This window comes from Anomaloglossus baeobatrachus, chromosome 8 (assembly GCF_048569485.1).
Source record: "Anomaloglossus baeobatrachus isolate aAnoBae1 chromosome 8, aAnoBae1.hap1, whole genome shotgun sequence".
In the NCBI taxonomy this organism is placed as follows: domain Eukaryota; kingdom Metazoa; phylum Chordata; class Amphibia; order Anura; family Aromobatidae; genus Anomaloglossus; species Anomaloglossus baeobatrachus.
The window spans coordinates 57,749,053-57,771,585 of NC_134360.1; the positions used below are offsets into that span (position 1 = coordinate 57,749,053).

The 22,533-nt window shown below is 46.6% G+C and overlaps 1 protein-coding gene across 3 annotated transcripts; it reads left to right on the forward strand.

Annotated features, from left to right (window-relative positions):
* The first annotated feature begins 402 nt into the window (after positions 1–402).
* Positions 403–22,203, forward strand: LOC142249791 (hyaluronidase-1-like). Of its 3 annotated transcripts, none has more exons than XM_075321669.1 (5): positions 403–601; positions 9,818–9,929; positions 10,917–11,848; positions 12,829–12,918; positions 21,862–22,203. In XM_075321669.1, exons 1-5 carry the CDS (start codon positions 434–436, stop codon positions 22,198–22,200), a joined length of 1,641 nt encoding a protein of 546 aa, XP_075177784.1. In that variant the 5' UTR covers positions 403–433; the 3' UTR covers positions 22,201–22,203. The 3 variants fall into 3 exon arrangements, with proteins under 3 accessions (XP_075177784.1, XP_075177785.1, XP_075177787.1); XM_075321672.1 differs by lacking the exon at positions 403–601 and adding an exon at positions 9,081–9,502; XM_075321670.1 differs by lacking the exons at positions 403–601; positions 9,818–9,929 and adding an exon at positions 9,080–9,502.
* The last annotated feature ends 330 nt before the right edge of the window (positions 22,204–22,533 follow it).

A 22,533-nucleotide genomic window follows, 5' to 3' on the forward strand; every position in this document is an offset into this window, starting at 1 on the left:
ATATATATATATATATATATATATGTATATATATATATATATATATATATATATATATATTACAGACCAAACGTTTGGACACACCTTCTCATTCAAAGAGTTTTCTTCATTTTCATGACTCTGAAAATTGTAGATTCCCATTCAAGGCATAAAAACTATGAATTAACACATGTGGAATGAAATACTTAACAAAAAAGTGTGAAACAACTGAAAATATGTCTTATGGGGGGCGTGGCCTGAGCAGCATGTGAGGAAGACCTGTGTAGAGAGAGCTCCTGCAAAAAACTCCTGTATAATCCTGTCCAGCTGGGGTTAAAGTTTGTTTTACTGCTTTCCTGGAGTGGTGACCTCTCCTAGACTGAGGGGGCTTCAAAGACCTGAGTGATATGACCAGAACTGGGCTGATAAGAAGCGCGGGACACAGGCCACACTCATGGACGCTGGAGCTTCAGGTGGGGGCAGGGCGTCTGATGCAATAGCTCGCCTCAGCATGTTTGCACGAGATCAGCCTGAGATACCTGGAGCTGTTAAGCAGTGTGACCTCAGTGTGGAGGAGATCCCAGGACAAGAACTGATGGAGGAGGAAGAGCAGCAGGGAGCTGTGAGTATGTTGGCTGCTGCCAATAATGTGGAGCAGGGGGACAACCTTAGAACTGCAGATGAAAACACAGATCCTGGGAGAGCAGAGCCCACCCTCAGTGATGTGCTTGCAGCAGTAAACACCTGCAACAATATGCTAGCCACTTTGAACATACAGATGGGAGGAATTAAAATGGACATTTCATCTATCAGGCACGAGTTGCAGGGGGTCAATGTACGGGTGGGGGCCCTGGAAGACCGGGTCAGTGCCACAGAGGATAAGCTTCCCCCTCTGACTCGGGACCTTGGCAGAGCAATCCACAATATCTCATTGCTTAGGGCTAAGGTGGACGATCTAGAAAACAGATCCCGCAGAAGCAATCTCCGACTGGTCGGGGTCCCAGAAAAGGCAGAAGGCAATAATCCAGTTGCTTTTTTTGAAATGTGGCTCCCCAAGACTTTGGGTATGGATCTGTTTTCTCCTTTCTTCACTATTGAGCGGGCACATAGGGTCCCCACTAGACCCCCACCACCAGGGGCACCCCCTCGTCCTATCCTCCTCAAGCTACTGCACTTCAGGGACAGGGACACTGCGCTCCGCAGAGCCCGGGAGATTAAGGATCTGGCTATTGACGGCCATAAGGTCTCACTGTACCCGGATTTTTCCACTGAAATCTAGCAGAGGAGAGCGCAATTTATTGATGTCAAAAAACGCCTGAGGCAGCTGCAGATCTCTTACTCAATGCTATACCCTACCAGGCTGCGAGTGGTGGCGGATGGTGGGACAACGTTTTTTGACACTCCAAAGGATGCAGCCGCATGGCTCGATACCAATGAAAAAGGACTGCGCAGAAATCACCGCTGAGGATTATTGCGGATTCCTTGCTGTTGGACTTGCTGAGGTGAACGTGCTATGTTTCCCAGCTGGAACACTTATGGACGGTTGGCAGGAGCCACCCAGATAGGTTACTATGCAGTTGATGACTGTTCAGGAATTTAAACCGTTATGTGCTCTTAGGGTTATGTTTAGCCCCACTTCCCTCTGTTTGAGAGGAATGTCCTGGTTTACTGTGTATGTTTTTATGTTGTTTGACCTTTTTGTTTTATGCACCTGTTTGGTCTATGCTCATCTATGGGAACTGCTGCAGATGGGTCCGGGGGTCCCCGCTTGCTGCCCCCTGCTGTTACATATGTGCACTCACCCTTATGGCGAAGGAGGTTAATATAGTGGCCTGGAATGTGCGAGGATTGGGTGAAGCCACTAAAAGATGTGCAGTTTTTCTGTTTCTACAGCAGCTTAAGCCAGACATAATATTCTTATCAGAAACGCACTTGGTGAAGGAGCGGCTCCACTTGCTCCACAAAAAATGGATAGCCCATGAGTATCACTCTGTATATACCACACATTCCAGGGGGGTGAGTGTCCTGATACACAGGACAGTGCCGTTTGAGTGTCTTAAAGCTTCTGTGGATCAGGAGGGTAGATTTGTATGTCTTTACTGTGTCCTTCATAATGTGCGCTGTGTTCTAGTTGCAATTTATATTCCGCCGCCATACACAGGGGAACCATTGAAACGTATTCTCAATTTTGTTGCTTCCCTCCCTGAGGTCCCCACCCTATTAGTAGGAGACTATAATAATTACTTGCACCCGTATTGGGATAAGTTACATACAGGGAATATCTCAGTGGGGGCGGCAGCTACATCCCTTGCCAGACTGATGGAGGAGGTGGGATATGTAGATATTTGGCGTATTAGAAACCCGCAGGTCCGGCAGTATTCATGCTATTCTAGTTCTCATCATTCACTGTCCCGGATTGACCTGGCCATTGGAAATGCTCAGCTGCTGCCTTGTGTAGCTTCAGTCACGTACCTGGCCAGGGGGGTGTCTGACCACTCCCCACTACAGGTCCGTCTAAGGCTTGGGGACCCAGACCGGCTGGCGGGGATACCTTGGCGGCTCAACCCTTTTTGGATACAACTGATAGGGGGCACTCTGACTGACACTATACGGGAATATTTTGTGACAAATGACGGTACGGCATCTAAACATATAGTGTGGGACGCAATGAAGGCGTATGTTCGTGGGACATATATTAGGGAAATTTGCACCCGAAAGGCGAAAACAAGAGAGCGCACTAAGTATCTGACCAACACTTTAGGTGATGCAGAACGACTTCTTATATCTAACCCTACAGATGATGCCAAGCGGGACTTAGAGAGGGCACAGAGAGCTCTGAGAGACCATATGACTTCCTTGGCCACTAACAAACGCTTTTTCCTTAAGCAGCGGTACTTTACGGAGGGGGAGAGTGTGGGACATCTCTTGGCTACAATTGCTAGGGCGCAGGAGGGATTGACCTATATCACCAAATTGAAACTTGACACTGGAGAGGAGGTGAGGGACAGCGGGAGGATTGTGGAGGTCATGCAACAGTATTACACCCAATTATACTCCTCTAAATCGCATTATGGGGATGAGGAACTGCGGGACTTTGTGGAGGAGATCACTCTCCCCAGTCTGTCAGATAGTGAGAGAGAATCCCTGAATAGAGATATAGACCTGCAGGAGCTGGAGGAGGCGCTCGGTCAAATCCAAAATGAAAAGGCCCCAGGTGCGGACGGACTCCCGGGTGAATTCTACAAATTATATACCCATCTGCTGCTGCCAAGACTCTTGGATGTGTTCAGAGATGCTGAGGAGAAGGGATCCCTCCCTGCATCCATGAGGGAGGCTATTATTGTTCTGATTTTAAAACCCGGGAAAGATCCGACCGCGCCTGACTCCTATCGCCCAATCTCGCTGCTTACATTAGATATTAAATTAATCGCTAAAATTCTAGCTAACAGATTGTCCCGGGTGATCACGTCAGTGATCCACGAGGATCAGACTGGATTCATCCCCAATAAATCTACTTCCATTAATTTGAGACGTTTATTCCTGGGGATACAGCTAAGTTCTGAGGGGAGAAACAAGGAGAGAGCAGTCCTGTCATTAGATGCAGCCAAAGCCTTTGACAGTATTGAATGGAATTTCCTATGGGTAGTTTTGGAGAAATTGGGTCTTGGCTCCAGATTTATTGGCTGGGTCAAATTGTTATATGCCTCTCCGCGGGCCAGGATTCGAGTTAATCGTTGTACCTCCTCGTCTTTTAATTTGGCCAGGGGCACGAGACAGGGCTGTCCTCTCTCTCCATTACTATTTGCAGCGGCAATTGAGCCATTGGCGGCTATGCTTCGTGCATCCGCTGGCGTAAAGGGGTTTGAGATAGGCGGTCTGGAGCATAAGGTTTCCCTCTATGCGGACGATTTGTTGCTGTATCTCAGGGAGGTGGGGACATCGGTGGGCCCAGCAATAAATATTATTATAGAATTTGGTAGGCGCTCGGGACTCCTAATAAACTGGAAGAAATCGGCCCTGCTCCCTATAGATCCACTCCCATCTAATTTTAGTACTCTGGGGCTGCCAATTCCGACGGTGGATAAATTTAAATACCTGGGGATTGTGGTTAGTGCCCGACCGCGTGATTACTACTCTCAAAATCTGGAACCAGTGTTGGCTCAGTTTAGGAACAAGATAGATGCCTGGTGTCGACTCCCACTGTCCCTTATTGGCCGTGCTAATCTACTAAAAATGGTACTGATGCCCAAACTGCTGTATCTTCTCCACAACGCCCCAATATGGATCCACTGGAAATTTTTCCGTAAAATCAACACTTTGTTTCGGGAACTCTTGTGGCAAAAGCAGCAGGCTAGAATCCGCCTTGAGACCCTGCAGAGAGGGAAGGAGGATGGGGGTCTGGCAGTCCCCAACCCGTGGGTTTATTATGTTGCGGCACAGATGCAGCACTTCAGGGGGTGGGGAAAGGATGAGGCATATGACGCTGGGGGCAAATTGGTGAGGGGCCTTGCAGAATGGGGACACCCAGTGGCTTTTTTGGATGCAGGATACTCACCCAGAGGAGGAACATTATATCCAACATTATCATTGATGTACAAGGTGTGGGATAGAGGGAAGCAGTTGCTGGGAATATCAGGAATGACTGAGTACTGGCCCTTATGGCATAATCGTGGACTGGCGGAGCTGCAGAGACTCCCGGGTTGGAGAATGTGGGTGAGCAGGGGGGGTGCATCAGGTGTCTCAGATTCTTCAGAATAATATACTTAAAAGATTTGACCAGCTTCAAGCTGAGTTTGGGATACCGCACAGTTCCTTTTACCAATACCTGCAGCTCCGTCATGCCTATGAGACATAGACACATCGTATGGACATTAGGATAGAGCGGAATCACACTCTTACTGAATTGTTGACATCTGATCGCTCCTATGGTATTATTTCTAGGTTGTATACAGTGATGTTATCTAGACACCTCGACAAATTCCCTTTGCAGGCTAGAGAGAAGTGGGAGAGGGACCTAGGCCCTATGACAGAGGAACAGTGGGGTGAGGTCCTGTCTCAGACTCCAAGCCTTGCTGTATCTGAAGGCCAACGACTGTCACAGCTATTCCTGTTACATAGAGTATATAGGACACCTAGTCTATTGCATAAGATGGGAGTTAGGATGGATGATCTGTGTTCTAGGTGCGGACAGGAAGGTGCGAATCTGATGCATATGATGTCGTCCTGTGGGAACATTGAAGATTACTGGAGGGCAGTACTAGATTTGGTTAGACAAGTTTTCAATATCCGTCTACAGCCAAGACCTATTATATGTATCCTGGGTCTACTGGAGGGGGGGGTGGACTTGAGTTCGCCGGTAATGGTCGGTATTACACGTCTCTTGTACCAGGGTAGGAAACTGTTGGCCTACCACTGGTTGGACCCAGCGCCTCCGGTCATCGGGGATTTTAGGGAAAGAGTAAACGCTATACTTCGACTGGAGAGAGGAGTATACCTTAAAAGAAATGCATTGAAAAAGTTCTATAAGATCTGGGGGGCATGGTTGGATACCCCAGGCCTTCCCTCCTCGGCGTTACTGCAGGACAGTGCGAGCGACCAGGTCCTTCTCCTTCTGACCGGTTAACAAATTTCCTCAAATAGGGTGATATGCGTACTGCTGGAAGGTGTGTGCATGTATATGTGTGTGCATGTATATGTGTGTGCATGTATATGTGTGTGCGTGCGTGCGTGTATGTATATGTGTATATATATATAATGTCATAATGATGCTGGGTAAGCTATACTATGGAGAATATATTGGGAAATAATATGCACTTTGAGACCCATATTGAAATGAGACGTGGACTGCGGGTGCATTGTTTATTATGTTATTTGTGTGGTTTTTCTTATTGACTAAAGGTTTTTTCCCTTTCTGTGATATTTCTATGGAGGGAATTATTTTATGTGTTGTATAATTTTGATGTTAAATAAAAATGAACCTGATTTAAAAAAAAAAGAAAATATGTCTTATATTCTTGGTTCTTCAAAGTAGCCACCTTTTGCTTTGATTACTGCTTTGCACACTCTTGGCATTCTCTTGATGAGCTTCAAGAGGTAGTCACCGGAAATGGTCTTCCAACAGTCTTGAAGAAGTTCCCAGAGATGCTTAGCATTTGTTGGCCCTTTTGCCTTCACTCTGCGGTCCAGTTCACCCCAAACCATCTCCATTGGGTTCAGGTCTGGTGACTGTGGAGGCCAGGTCATCTGGCGTAGCACCCCATCACTCTCCTTCTTAGTCAAATAGCCCTTATACAGCCTAGAGGTGTGTTTTAGGTCATTGTCCTGTTGAAAAAATAAATGATGGTCCAACTAAACACAAACCGGATGGAATAGCATGCTGCTGCAAGATGCTGTGGCAGCCATGCCAGTTCAGTATGCCTTCAATTTTGAATAAATCCCCAACAGTGTCACCAGCAAAGCACCCCCACACCATCACTCCTCCTCCTCCATGCTTCATGGTGGGAACCAGGCATGTAGAGTCCATCCGTTCACCTTTTCTGCGTCACACAAAGACACGGTGGTTGGATCCAAAGATCTTAAATTTGGACTCATCAGACCAAAGCACAGATTTCCACGGGTCTAATGTCTATTCCTTGTGTTCTTTAGCCCAAACAAGTCTCTTCTGCTTGTTGCCTGTCCTTAGCAGTGGTTTCCTAGCAGCTATTTTACCATGAAGGCCTGCTGCACAAAGTCTCCTCTTAACAGTTGTTCTAGAGAGGTGTCTGCTGCTAGAACTCTGTGTGGCATTGACCTGGTCTCTAATCTGAGCTGCTGTTAACTTGCGATTTCTGAGGCTGGTGACTCAGATAAACTTATCCTCCACAGCAGAGGTGACTATTGGTCTTCCTTTTCTGGGGCGGTTCTCATGTGAGCCAGTTTCTTTGTAGCGTTTGATGGTTTTTGCCACTGCACTTGGGGACACTGCCATAATACAAATTCTAACAGTCTATTCAGTAGGACTATCAGCTGTGTATCCACCAGACTTCTGCACAACACAACTGATGGTCCCAACCCCATTTATAAGGCAAGAAATCCCACTTATTAAACCTGACAGGGTACACCTGTGAAGTGAAAACCATTTCCGGTGACTACCTCTTGAAGCTCATCAAGAGAATGCCAAGAGTGTGCAAAGCAGTAATCAAAGCAAAAGGTGGCTACTTTGAAGAACCTAGAATATACGACATATTTTCAGTTATTTCACTCTTTTTTGTTAAGTATTTCATTCCACATGTGTTAATTCATAGTTTTGATGCCTTCAATGTGAATCTACAATTTTCAGAGTCATGAAAATAAAGAAAACTCTTTGAATGAGAAGGTGTGTCCAAACTTTTGGTCTGTACTGTATATACAGTCACCACTAGAGGGGGCTCATCACATACTGAATGTATTTATACACAATCACAACTAGAGGGAGCTGCTCACATCCAGATGTGTATATATAGTATATATAGTCACCACTAGAGGGGCCACCTCACATACATGCATGAACATATATACAGTCACTACTAGAGGGGGCTCCTCACATACAGTTATGTATTTTTATATATATATATATATATATATATATATATATATATATATATATATATATATATATATATATACAGTCACCACTGTAAGGAGCCTTCTCCAGTGGTGACTATATATATATATATATATATATATACACACACAACACATATGTAGATGAGGAGCTCCCTCTAGTGATGACTGTGTAGATAGATCTGTATGTGAGGAGCCCCCTCTAGTGATGACTGTGTATATATATCTGTATGTGAGGAGCCCCCTCTAGTGATGACTGTGTATATATATCTGTATGTGAGGAGCCCCCTCTAGTGATGACTGTGTATATATATCTGTATGTGAGGAGCCCCCTCTAGTGATGACTGTGTATATATATCTGTATGTGAGGAGCCCCCTCTAGTGATGACTGTGTATATATATCTGTATGTGAGGAGCCCCCTCTAGTGATGACTGTGTATATATATCTGTATGTGAGGAGCCCCCTCTAGTGATGACTGTGTATATATATCTGTATGTGAGGAGCTCCCTCTAGTGATGACTGTGTATATATATCTGTATGTGAGGAGCCCCCTCTAGTGATGACTGTGTAGATATATCTGTATGTGAGGAGCCCCCTCTAGTGATGACTGTGTATATATATCTGTATGTGAGGAGCCCCCTCTAGTGATGACTGTGTAGATATATCTGTATGTGAGGAGCCCCCTCTAGTGATGTCTGTGTATATATATCTGTATGTGAGGAGCCTCTCTAGTGATGACTGTGTAGATATATCTGTATGTGAGGAGCCCCCTCTAGTGATGACTGTGTATATATATCTGTATGTGAGGAGCCCCCTCTAGTGATGACTGTGTATATATATCTGTATGTGAGGAGCCCCCTCTAGTGATGACTGTGTATATATATCTGTATGTGAGGAGCCCCCTCTAGTGATGACTGTGTATATATATCTGTATGTGAGGAGCCCCCTCTAGTGATGACTGTGTAGATATATCTGTATGTGAGGAGCCCCCTCTAGTGATGACTGTGTAGATATATCTGTATGTGAGGAGCCCCCTCTAGTGATGACTGTGTATATATATCTGTATGTGAGGAGCCCCCTCTAGTGATGACTGTGTAGATATATCTGTATGTGAGGAGCCCCCTCTAGTGATGACTGTGTATATATATCTGTATGTGAGGAGCCCCCTCTAGTGATGACTGTGTATATATATCTGTATGTGAGGAGCCCCCTCTAGTGATGACTGTGTATATATATCTGTATGTGAGGAGCCCCCTCTAGTGATGACTGTGTATATATATCTGTATGTGAGGAGCCCCCTCTAGTGATGACTGTGTATATATATCTGTATGTGAGGAGCCCCCTCTAGTGATGACTGTGTATATATATCTGTATGTGAGGAGCTCCCTCTAGTGGTGGCTAGAAATTTTGTTTTCCAGTTATGCTTGTTATTTTTTGCATGGGTTGGATTGTCCTTCCTTATGGAATAATCTTTCCCATTTGTGCATTATCAGGAATCTTTGAAAACTGTCTGGGGCGTCCTGTAGGAGATAGATGTGTTGGGCTTATATAAAATGTCCCATAACATAATATAATATTATGTGCTGCTTTTTCCTCCTTTCATTTTTACATCTAAGTCCCCCTCCAGCTGCACAGAGAGGAGGAGTCGGGGTGACGCAGGAGCTCTGTGCCCTGAGGTTTGTACCGTCTTCAGTTTCTGGTTCTCAGGGAGATTTCTGCTCTGGAGCTGCTGCGGTGAAGTCGCAGGTTGGTTTCATGTACAGGATTATAGCCGGTCTGCTCTGGGCCTGAGGAAAGCTGGATGCCTTATTACTGCACCTCTCACATCCAGAGCTGCACCAACAATCCCCTCCAGAGGTGGAGGGATCGGGCACTGCCATGGCACCTGGATCAGAATCACCTTCTTTGCGGACCCCACATTCCGTATGACAGTGACCCCAGGTTGGTATGATCACCATGTCAATAGGTGGGCAATATTTGTTACGTGACCCAGGGTCTTTCCATCCAGTATAAATTACTGTAATTGAAACTGTATGAATCTAGAACACAGCAGATCTCCCACCATGTCTATATATGTGCAGAGGATTTGGAGCTTTGTGTCAGGAGCATTATATAAGGATATGTTATAGTAGGCATTTCATGTTAATGTTTACACAATGATCGATTTTGTAATATGTAGTGATTTCTTGACATTTTTGAGACCTGTTTCAAGTTGGTGAATGGAAATATTGCAGCCTCTAACATGTTTTCCTCCAGGATTGTCTTGTAGTTAGCTCTATCCATCATCCCTTCAACTCTGACCAGCTTCCCTACCTCTGCAGAAGAAAAGCCTCCCCACAGCGTGATGCTGCGACCACCATGTATGACGGTGGGTTTGGTGTTTTCAGAGCAATGTTAATTTTCATAACGTTTTGCATTTAGCCCAGAAAGTTCTACTTTGGTCTTATCTGACCAGAGCATCTTCTTCCACATTCTCACTGTGTCTCCTACATGGCTTTTTTCAAATTGCAAACAGGACTTCTTATGGCTTGCTTTAAACTATGTCTTTCTTTTTGCCACAAATACGCCAGATTTGTGGAGTATATCACTAATAGTTATCCTGTGCACAGATTCTCCCAGCTGAGCTGTGGGTCTCCAACTCCTCGAGAGGAACTATGAGCCTCTTGGCTGCTTCTCTAATTAGTGTTCTCCTTGCTTGGGATGTCAGTTTAGGTGGACGGCCATGTCTTGGTAGGTTTGCAGTTGTGCCATACTCCTTCCATCTTTGGATGTTGGCTTGAACACAGCTCAGTGAGATGTTCAGAGCTTGGACTATTTTTTTTTCATAACCTAACCCTGCTTTACTCTTCTCCACAACTTTATCCCTGACCTGTCTGGTGTGTTCCTTGATCTTGATTTTCATGACGCTGTTTGATCCCTAATGTTCTGAAACAAACCTCTGAGGCCTTCACAGAGCAGCTGTAGTTATACTGAGAATAAACTACCCACAGGAGGATTTAATTTACTAATTAGGTGACATCTGGAGGCAATTATTCACTCAAGATTTTATTTTGGGGTATCAGACAGCAGGGGGCTGAATACAAATGCAAGTCACAATTTTCAGATTTATATTTTTAAAATATTGTTAAAATATACCATGCATCTTTTCCTTTACATGTCACAAATACTTGCTACTTTGTGTTGGTATATGACATATAATCCCAATAAAATTCATGTATGTTTGTGTGTATAATGTGAAAAAATGAGGAAAAGTTCATAGGGTATGAATGCTATTTCAAGACAGGTAGATGTGCTGTTTTACAGGAGTGACTGATACTGCGGCTGCCATGTTCTCATGCCCCCTCTCTTTCCGCAGGTAAGACCCTTAATGACAGCATGCCCTCCTGCCACGTCCTCATCGTCGCCCTCTACTCTTTTCTTCCTCTCTTCCTCTTGTATGTGCCGGCCAATTGCAATGTAGACATATCAGAGCGGCCATTTGTCATCTTCTGGAATGCACCGACACGTCCATGTCTGGAACACCATGGAGTAGCGATTGACCTGTCTGCTTATGACATCATCATAAACCAGAACCACTCATTCCTGGGCCCCGAGGTGACAATCTTCTACACCAACCAGCTGGGCCTATACCCCTACTATGACCAAAATGATGAATCGGTCAATGGTGGTCTTCCACAGAACGCCAGCCTGGAGGAACATCTGGATAAAGCTCGTCAGGACCTGACAACCATCATGCCTGATGAGAACTTTAGGGGAGTGGCTGTGGTGGACTGGGAACACTGGAGACCCCTATGGGATCGTAACTGGGAGAAAATGCTCCTCTACCACCAGCACTCGCTCCAGCTCATCAGTCAATGGCATCCAGACTGGTCCTCCAGAAAGTTACGGAGAGCAGCCAAGCAGCAATTTGAGGCAGCGGCACAAGACTTCATGGCGGCCACTCTTCAGCTCTGCCGTGAACAAAGACCTGGAGGCCTCTGGGGTTTCTATGGATATCCAGAATGCTATAACTTTTACAAGAACAACAGCCAGAATTACAGCGGGAGATGTTCCGAGGAGGAACAGCAGAGGAACGACAATCAGACCTGGCTTTGGAACATCAGCCGGGCCCTGTATCCACACATTTACCTGGAAAAAGAACTGAAGGGCACAGAGGACGTGCGGCCATTTGTCAGCCACCGTCTGGAAGAAGCCATTAGAGTGTCCAAGCTGTCAGGGGGCGCTGAGCTCCCTGTCCTGGCATATGCCCGCATAGTGTACACCTATAGCATGGACTTCCTCACATGGGTAAGGATAGTGTGCTACCTATACACGGTATCTAATATCTGTGTGATACAGTCTCCTAACTTATGTATCTAATCTTATCATGTGTGATACTGTCTGCTTAGCTGTGTATCTAAGGGTACCGTCACACTTTAGCGACGCAGCAGCGATCCGACCAGCGATCTGACCTGGTCAGGATCGCTGCTGCGTCGCTACATGGTCGCTGGTGAGATGTCAAACAGGCAGATCTCACCAGCGACCAGTGACCAGCCCCCAGCCAGCAGCGACGTGCAAGCGATGCTGCGCATGCACGGAGCCGGCGTCTGGAGGCTGCGGACACTGGTAACTAAGGTAAACATCGGGTATGGTTACCCGATGTTTACCTTAGTTACCAGCGCACACCGCTTAACCTAGCGTGTGCAGGGAGCAGGAGCCGGCACTGGCAGCGTGAAAGCTGCGGAGGCTGGTAACGAAGGTAAATATCGGGTAACCACCTTGGTTACCCGATGTTTACCTTGGTTACAGCTTACCGCAGGCTGTCAGACGCCGGCTCCTGCTCCCTGCACATTCAGGATTGTTGCTCTCTCGCTGTCACACACAGCGATGTGTGCTTATCAGCGGGAGAGCAACAATAAAAAAACGAACCAGGGCTGTGTGTAACGAGCAGCGATCTCACAGCAGGGGCCAGATCACTGCTCAGTGTCACACACAGCGAGATCGCTAATGAGGTCACAAAAAACGTGACTCAGCAGCGATCTCAGTAGCGATCTCGCTGTGTGTGAAGTACCCCTAATCCCTCATGAGTGATTCTGTCCTCTGACCAGTTAGCTAATCCTTGTCATGTGATAATGTCTGCTGAGCCGTGTATCTAATCCTCTCATGTGTGATACTATCTGCTAACCTGTGTATCTAATCTTATCGTGTGTGGTACTGACTGTTCAGCCGTGTATCTAATCCTGTCATGCTACCACAGATTATAATTCATGTTATTTGCTCTCCTATAGGAAGATCTGATCCAGACGATCGGACAGAGTGCAGCTCTTGGGGCCACTGGAGTCATCTTATGGGGGAACACAAACTACAGCTCCAGCAAGGTAATAATAATTTACCACAGACCTGTCCTTATTCTGCTCATAGCTGAGGGTTTGCTACAATTGTGTAAAAAATGCTTTTCAGGCCTCTTTCAGACGTGAGTGCACAGACCAGCCGTGGTCTCCTGGTCTGAACCTGAAGGCCTCATATACTACTATTCTCATCTGCCCCACAGCCTGTCCATGCACACATGTGTGAAGGAGGCTTTAGACAGCTGACCCCAGACTGCTGCATTGTAACAAACCATCAGGAGAGATATCCTTTTAGGACAAGTTGTGGATTTACCACTGATTTCGCTGGTTGTAATGCAACGTGTGAGGGTGGCCCTCGAACGCCCCGTCCATCCGCACAGAATGAGGGATATTATGTGTGGTGGTGTGGTGGACCTGGTGGGGTGCGAGGGTTTGAATGGTGAAGGTCGTACCTTCTGAGTGGCTGCATATCGCCGATGTCTCAGGTGACCCAGGTCCTTCCCGCAGTGAAGACAAACATGGAGGCTTACAACTCTCAATTGTGACGCCCTGGCCTATCAGGTCCTCACAGGGTATTGTGCAATCTGCCCTTCAGCACAGTATCCACCTTCCTTGGTTACGAGTCCTGGTCCTTTGGTGTTGCTAACAGCTGAGCCAATCAAAACCCTAGGAACACTTTACACTGTACCCACCAGACACACCATTGGGGGGCCTGAAGGGAATAGAGCCTCCCACATGGGGGGTTGGTAGGGGAGACTGAGAAAGTGAGGAGAAGAGAAGTGAAGTGGTGGTGGAAGGAGGTGAAGTGACTCTCGGGAGGAGAGGTCACGGAGCAGGGCTCCTTAGTACTAGGTGGCAGACGTTGGTCTGGGCCTGGTAGGAGCTGGGACCCCGGTCGCAGGGGATAATGTCAGGGGGCATGGACTGCCGAGGAGGGCGGCCGGCGGTCTTGAGCTATCACCGGGCAGGGGCCAGGGCACGACGGGGTATGTGGACCCTAGGCCAGGAAGTAGCTTCATGCGTCCTGGCAATTTACCCAACGGGGGTGAAGACTTCAAGTGTCATCCCCAACCTGCTCCAAAATCGGGGTACTTGCGCACCGATGTGATAGCACTTTCCCAATACAGTCCAAAGAAATCCTACACGTAAACCCTGAGAGCAAGCTCACTCCGTTAGCCATATGGGTGAGGGGGACCCGAAAAGTTTCAGGCTTGACGGTCCAAAGAAGAAAACACAGGTGCCAAGGAAAGGGTCACAGACTAACCGCAACACCAAGGGCACGGACCCAAACAAGCTCCCTTCCAGCTGCAATGGTGCTCAGAACTCTGGTTTACAAGCTGCCGGTGTGATTATTTCTGGACTGAGTACCCTAAAAAACTCTTTTCCTACCCCAACGGCACCCCTACATCACCATCACCGGGCTCCCGGGGCAAAAATCCCCTTCCCACGGAGGGGTTAAAAACACCTTGCTGCCATACTAACGCCCCCCAACAGCAGCGGTGGTACCCTAACTTACCACGCACTGTGGGTGGCGTCACAAACTTTCCAAATCCCGTGTATATACTCCCCCACTCCTTTTTGATTCGAGTGTCCGCGTGGACCCCCCGGGTCCGGAGACCCCCCTCGAGCCACCGCGGCTCCGGATCCGAGCGACTCAGCTGCTGCTACGGGGGCGGTACACAATCAACAAGACTTTTAGTTCAATATCCGTGTGGATGTCGCATCCTACGTCATCCACAAAGTATCCTCTATCCCGCTCCTGTGCATACGTACTTCTCTCTATCCTCCTGCAGGCAGAGCAAAGCACTGTAATGCACAGGCGCGGGGAAAGGTCAAAGACTGCCCGGTCATGCGCAGTACAGTACTTTGAAGGCAGAGAGAAGTGTGCTTTGCAGGGGTGCAATGGAGGACACAGTGTGGCTGACGTAGGACGCGTCATCCACACGGACTAGGGAAGGAGGACTACGGGGCGTGCATTATACTATATGGGGGACTATGGAGTGCATTTTAACATATGGAGGACTATGGAGTGCATTATACTATTTGGAGGATTATGTGGGGCCAATTATACTACATGGATGGCTACGTAGAGGCCCATTATAATATTTGGAGGACTATGTGGTGACCATTATACTATTTGCAGGGCTATGGGGGGTGCATTATACTATATGGAGGACTATGAGGTGCATTATAATACTATATGGAAGGCAATGTGGGGCCCATTATACTATATGGAGGACTATGAGTGTGCATAATATAATATGGAGGGCTATGTGGGGCCAATTATGTGGGGGCTATTATAATATATGGAGGGCATTAAGGGAGCATTTATACTTTATAGAGGGCTATTTGAGGGCCATTATACTGTATGCAAGCAATTATACAATGTAAAGGTTTGTGTGGGGTCCATCATACTGTGTGGGGCGAAATTATACTGTTTGGAGGGCTAGTGGAGGGCCATTATACAGCGTTAAGATTAAGAGGTGTGGGTGCCAGTATATTGTATGTGGGCCCATAAAACATCATAGGGGGCCATGTGTGTGTGGGGGGGTCACAGTTGGGAACCATACTGTTTTGGGGGTCACCATACTTTGCTGCCAAGGTAGTTGAAGTGGTAAAGTAGGGTCATCATACAGTGCGACTGGAGGAATTCACTGTGGGGTATCATACAGTGTTCATGGGGCACTTTTGTTGACATCATACTTTATGGGTGCAATGAAAAGGGAGTCTAGGGGCTTCAATAGGAGGAAAATCACTTTGTAAGGGCTGAGTAAGAGTTTTTTCCTATCTGTCCCAGCCGAATATTAATATTTTCATTTTTTTTTGGGAGAGTGGGGCACGAATTGGAACTTCTGCTAGGAGGCCCCATGATTTTTATGTACGCCCCTGTCTTTAACATCACAGAGTATCACATAATTAGAGACGGATGTCAAAAAGGACACAGTTAAAAGTCATTCCCCTTAAAAACACAGAAAAACAATCCTGGGACAGTGTGGTATATAAAGTTGGTATAGTTGCAGTGGTCAAAGAAAAGTTTGGGTATACGCATACACCCTAAAGTGCATCAGAGCTAATTTGCACACAAACACCAATCTAATGTGCTTCAGCAGTCATAAAAAGGTGTATGCTTATACCCCTAATACATCAGAAGTGCTAATACTGACATTCCAGCAAATGTAATCAGAAAAGCTGATACGCAGGGTTAATACAACATGCAGATGCAAGCATCCCATACATATAAATAACCATCATAAATTAGACCTCCTGACGAAGCGAGTGTGAAACGCGCGTAGAGGTGCTGGGCAGTGTGGTCTTACAGGTAGTGGTCCCTTGATTATTCCTAATCTGCTTCCAGCAGATTCCCAAGCCTCTCTTTTGGTCAAAAACCCCGTGCCTACCCCTCCCCCCTTCTCTTTGGGGTGGCAGGTTGGTATGGTATGTACTTGGGGTATTAAACATGCTCTGACCTGAAGTTTGGTAAAACATCATATGGGTACTAATTAATAACTCAACTGCAGTAATGCATGTCTTGACCTTTCTAATTTATGATGGTTATTTATATGTATGGGATGCTTGCATCTGCATGTTGTATTAACCCTGCGTATCAGCTTTTCTGATTACATTTGCTGGAATGTCAGTATTAGCACTTCTGATGTATTAGGGGTATAAGCATACACCTTTTTATGACTGCTGAAGCACATTAGATTGGTGTTTGTGTGCAAATTAGCTCTGATGCACTTTAGGGTGTATGCGTATACCCAAACTTTTCTTTGACCACTGCAACTATACCAACTTTATATACCACACTGTCCCAGGATTGTTTTTCTGTGTTTTTAAGGGGAATGACGTTTAACTGTGTCCTTTTTGACATCCGTCTCTAATTATGTGATACTCTGTGATGTTAATAAAATTTGTAAACTTTTTTTGAAATTCTGTGTACTATCTTTAATGCACTATATAATTACGCAGGTCTAAATGTAGGTTATATATATTTTGCTTGGTAGACATGCATATGTAAATATGGATCTCTATTTCCGTTTTTGGATTTATATTTAGCCCCTGTCTTTAACCCCTTCACGACCGCGGGCCGTAAAATTACGTCCTATTTTAACGTGACTTAACGACCAGGGACGTAATTTTACGGCCTAAACTTCATTTGATTGCCGTGGCCATAGCAACGGCTTTCAAATGATGTACCCTGCTGTTTCTTACAGCAGGGGACCTTTGCTTGACCCCAGGGGGGGCGGCATCGCCACCCCCTATCGACGATCGATGTGATTGGCTGTTCAAATCTGAACCGCCAACCACATCGATCGCACTAATTTCGGCAAAAATAATGCCCGAATTAGTGCGATCCTGTGAGATCCAGCTATGAGATGCCGCAGCTGCAGCAGCATATCATAGGTGGACCTCAAACATGTCTCCCCCAGCCCCTGCAGCACTGATTGGAGCGATCGTGCTATGACGCGCAATCGCTCCAATCAGTGTGCAGTGGGGCGGTCTGATCTGCCGGTGGCCGCCCTCCCCAGGCCTGTGCTGGCCTGTGAGCCCTCCCCCAACATGTCTGCAGCGTGGAGTGGCTGGTACTTTTGGTACCACGCCACCGCTGCTGCTGCCGCCGCCTCTGATGTCTCCGCCGCTGCAGCTCTAATGGTAAGTATTCCGCTCCCTGCGCGCTCCCGTGAAGGCCCCTGCGCGCTCCCGTGAAGGCCCCTGCCCGTGCCCCCCCCGATCTGCCCCCCTACGCCCCGATCTGCCCCCCTACGCCCCGATCTGCCCCCCCGGCATCCCGATCTGCTACCACCGCTGCTGCTGAGGTCACCGCTGCTGCTGCAAAGTGAGTACTGTGCTCACTTTGCAGCCCGTGCGCGCTCCCGTGGTGCCCCTGCGCGCTGCCGTGATAGCCCCTGCCGTGCCCCCCCCCCGCGATCTGCTCCCCCCAACCACCCCCCCCCCCGACATCCCGATCCGCTCCCCCCGCGATCTGACTGCCTCCCCCATTATTTCTATTCTGCTTCTGCAGCTCCCTCTCCGGTCTCCCCCTCTGCTCTCCCCCCCTCCCCCTCTGCTCTCACCCCCCCCTCTCCCCCTCTGCTCTCCCCCGACGTCCTCTTACCTGTCTTCACCAGCCTGATCACATCTGCGTCCATCGCTGGATCCTTCCTGGGCATTCTGCTGATCTGCCTGCTGCTCCTGTAAAGCTGTCCATCTCTCTGCCATCTGTTCCTCTGCAACTCTTCTGGTCAGTGATCCTCCTGCTAGTCCTCTGGGTACTGTGAGTATAACTTTTTTTTTTTTTTCCGTATCCCCTGTCCATTTTTACACCTCATCCGTCCGTGCGTCCCGCCAAGCGCTGATCAGGGATGCAGATAACGGATCGGCATCCCTGCTCAATTTTTGGCGTGACTTTTTTTTTCAGTATCCCCGACGCTTTTTGTATCGCATCCGTCCGTGCGTCCCGCCAAGCGCTGATCAGGGATGCAGATAACGGATCGGCATCCATGGTCAATTTTTGGCGTGACTTTTTTTTCCGTATTCACGACGCTTTTTGTATCGCATCCGTCCGTGCGTCCCGCCAAGCGCTGATCAGGGATGCAGATAACGGATCGGCATCCCTGCTCAATTTTTGGCGTGACTTTTTTTTCCGTATTCACGACGCTTTTTGTATCGCATCCGTCCGTGCGTCCCGCCAAGCGCTGATCAGGGATGCAGATAACGGATCGGCATCCATGGTCAATTTTTGGCGTGACTTTTTTTTCCGTATTCACGACGCTTTTTGTATCGCATCCGTCCGTGCGTCCCGCCAAGCGCTGATCAGGGATGCAGATAACGGATCGGCATCCATGGTCAATTTTTGGCGTGACTTTTTTTTCCGTATTCACAACGCTTTTTGTATCGCATCCGTCCGTGCGTCCCGCCAAGCGCTGATCAGGGATGCAGATAACGGATCGGCATCCATGGTCAATTTTTGGCGTGACTTTTTTTTCCGTATTCACAACGCTTTTTGTATCGCATCCGTCCGTGCGTCCCGCCAAGCGCTGATCAGGGATGCACATAACGGATCGGCATCCATGGTCAATTTTTGGCGTGACTTTTTTCCGTATTCACGACGCTTTTTGTATCGCATCCGTCCGTGCGTCCCGCCGAGCGCTGATTAGGGATGCAGATAACGGATCGGCATCCCTGCTCAATTTTTGGCGTGACTTTTTTCCGTATTTGCGACGCTTTTTGTATCGCATCCGTCCGTGCGTCCCGCCAAGCGCTGATCAGGGATGCACATAACGTATCTGCATCCATGGTCAATTTTTGGCGTGACTTTTTTTTTTACGTATCCCCGACGCTTTTTTTTATCGCATCCGACCGTGCGTCCTGCAGCGGCCGATCAGTGCACTGCGTCTGTGCGTTTGAAAAGTCAAATGGCGCTCCTTCTCTTCTGAGCCCCGCCATGCGCTCAAACAATTACTTTCCACCACATATGAGGTATCTGCGTACTCAGGAGAAATTGCACAATACGTTTTATGGTGCATTTTTTCCTGTTACCCTTGTGAAAAAAAAAAGCTACCTAGTTGAAGCAACCGTTTTGTGGTAAAAAAAAAATTTTCTTTTCACGGCTCAACGCTATAAACTTCTGTGAAGCCCCCAGGTGTTCAAAGTGCTCACCAAACATCTAGAAAAATTATTTGAGGGCTCTAGTTTCCAAAATGGTGTCACTTGTGGGGGAGCTCCACTGTTTAGGCACCATAGGGGGTCTCCAAACGTGACATGGCGTCCGCTAATGATTCCAACCAATTTTGCTGTCAAATGGCGCTCCTTCTCTTCTGAGCCCCGCCATGCGCCCAAACAATTACTTTCCACCACATATGAGGTATCTGCGTACTCAGGAGAAAATGCACAATACATTTTATGGTGCATTTTTTCCTGATAGCCTTGTGAAAAAAAAAGCTACCTAGTTGAAGCAACCGTTTTGTGGTAAAAAAATTTTTTTTTTTCTTTTCACGGCTCAACGCTATAAACTTTTGTGAAGCCCCCAGGGGTTCAAAGTGCTCACCAAACATCTAGAAAAATTATTTGAGGCCTCTAGTTTCCAAAATGGGGTCACTTGTGGGGGAGCTCCATTGTTTAGGCACCTCAGGGGGTCTTCAAACCCGACATGGCGTCCGCTAACAGGTGCAGCTAATTTTGCACTCAAAAATTCAAATGGCGCTCCTTGCCTTCCGAGCACTGCTGGGTGTCCAAACATTTGATTTCCACCACATATGAGGTATCTGCGTACTCAGGAGAAAATGCACAATACATTTTATGGTGCATTTTTTCCTGTTACCCTTGTGAAAAAAAAAGCTACCTAGTTGAAGCAACCGTTTTGTGGTAAAAAAATTTTTTTTTCTTTTCACGGCTCAACGCTATAAACTTTTGTGAAGCCCCCAGGGGTTCAAAGTGCTCACCAAACATCTAGAAAAATTATTTGAGGCCTCTAGTTTCCAAAATGGGGTCACTTGTGGGGGAGCTCCATTGTTTAGGCACCTCAGGGGGTCTTCAAACCCGACATGGCGTCCGCTAACAGGTGCAGCTAATTTTGCACTCAAAAATTCAAATGGCGCTCCTTGCCTTCCGAGCACTGCTGTGTGTCCAAACATTTGATTTCCACCACATATGAGGTATCTGCGTACTCAGGAGAAAATGCACAATACATTTTATGGGGCATTTTTTCCTGTTACCCTTGTGAAAAAAAAAGCTACCTAGTTGAAGCAACCGTTTTGTGGTAAAAAAAATTTTTTTTCTTTTCACGGCTCAACGCTATAAACTTTTGTGAAGCCCCCAGGGGTTCAAAGTGCTCACCAAACATCTAGAAAAATTATTTGAGGCCTCTAGTTTCCAAAATGGGGTCACTTATGGGGGAGCTCCATTGTTTAGGCACCTCAGGGGGTCTTCAAACCCGACATGGCGTCCGCTAATGAGTGCAGCTAATTTTGCGTTCAAAAATTCAAATGGCGCTCCTTCCCTTCCGAGCTCTGCCGTGCGCCCAAACAATTGATTTTTACCACATATGGGGTATCAGCGTACTCAGGAGAACATGCACAATAAATTGTATTGTGTACTTTCTCTTTTCTCCCTTGTAAAAATGAAAATTTTATGGCTAAAGTAACATTTGTGTGTTAAAAAGTAAAATTTTCATTTTTTCCTTCCACATTGCTTTGGTTCCTGTGAAGCACCTAAAGGGTTAATAAACTTCTTGGATGTGGTTTTGAGCAGTGTGAGGGGTGCAGTTTTTAGAATGGGGTCACTTTTGGGTATTTTCTGTCACCTAGGCCTCTCAAAGTCACTTCAAATGTGATGTGGTCCCTAAAAAAATTATTTTGTAAATTTTGTTGGAAAAATGAGAATTTGCTGATGACCTTTGACCCCTTCTAACTTCCTAACGGAAAAAAAATTTGTTTCGAAAATTGCGCTGATGTAAAGTAGACAAGTGGGAAATGTTATTTAGTAACTATTTTGTGTGACATATCTCTCAGATTTATGGGCATAAATTTTCAAAGTTTGAAATTTGCGAAATTTTCAAAATTTTCGCCAAATTTCCTAAATTTTCACAAATAAACGCAAAAAATATCGGCCTAAATTTACCACTGACATGAAGTACAATATGTCACGAAAAAACAATCTCAGAATCGCCAGGATCCGTTGAAGCGTTCCAGAGTTATAACCTGTCAAAGTGACACTGGTCAGAATTGCAAAAAATGGCCCGGTCATTAGGGTGTTTTAGTGGCAGGGGGTGAAGGGGATAATCCTTCTGGTCACTATGTGCCTCCAAATTTCAGAGGGTTTCATATACTGGGGTTTTCTGTCACGTTATGGAGCACTGGTGATTGGAGAGTTCTTATACATGTGTTTGTCACCTGTTATGATGGGGCTGGTGATTGGGGGCTTCTTACATAGGGTGTTCTCACCGGTCATGATCCCCTGTGATGCCTTTTGCAGGATTCCTGCCTGGCTGTGAAGTCGTACATAGATGAGACTTTGGGTCGGTACCTGAAGAACGTCACTGCGGCCGTATCAATGTGCAGTAGAGGCTGGTGTTCCGGGAATGGACGCTGTGTGCGGATACACTCGGATTCCGATGACCACCTGCACCTGGACCCCCGAATCTACACCATTGTGAAGGATCCTCAAGGAAAAGGCTACGTGATCTACAGAACGCGGCCCAGGAAGAAGATTGACTCCTCGTGGTTACGGTTCACGTGTCGATGCTACACGGGATGGTGGGGCACAGATTGCTCACAGAAGACGGGCGATAATGGTGTACATGTTGTCCTGTAAAAAAATTGAAGAAATTCAAAGAAATTTCAGACAAAATTAGGGAAGCTGAACACATACAAATAATAAACCCATCAGATACAAATCACTCCCACATTCTGAATCTGAGAATAGAACTAAATTCTTTACTAACCCAAGAGTACAATAAAGTGACGTTAATAAACAAAACAAATTTTTACCATTCTAATAATAGACCCACAAAATTAATGATGAAAAGAATTAGGCAACAAAGAGTTAAAAGTAGAATACCAGCAATTAAAAATAAAGACAGTATCCTTTGTAAACATCCTAAAGATATTGCAAATTCCTTCGCCAGATACTACCACGATTTATATA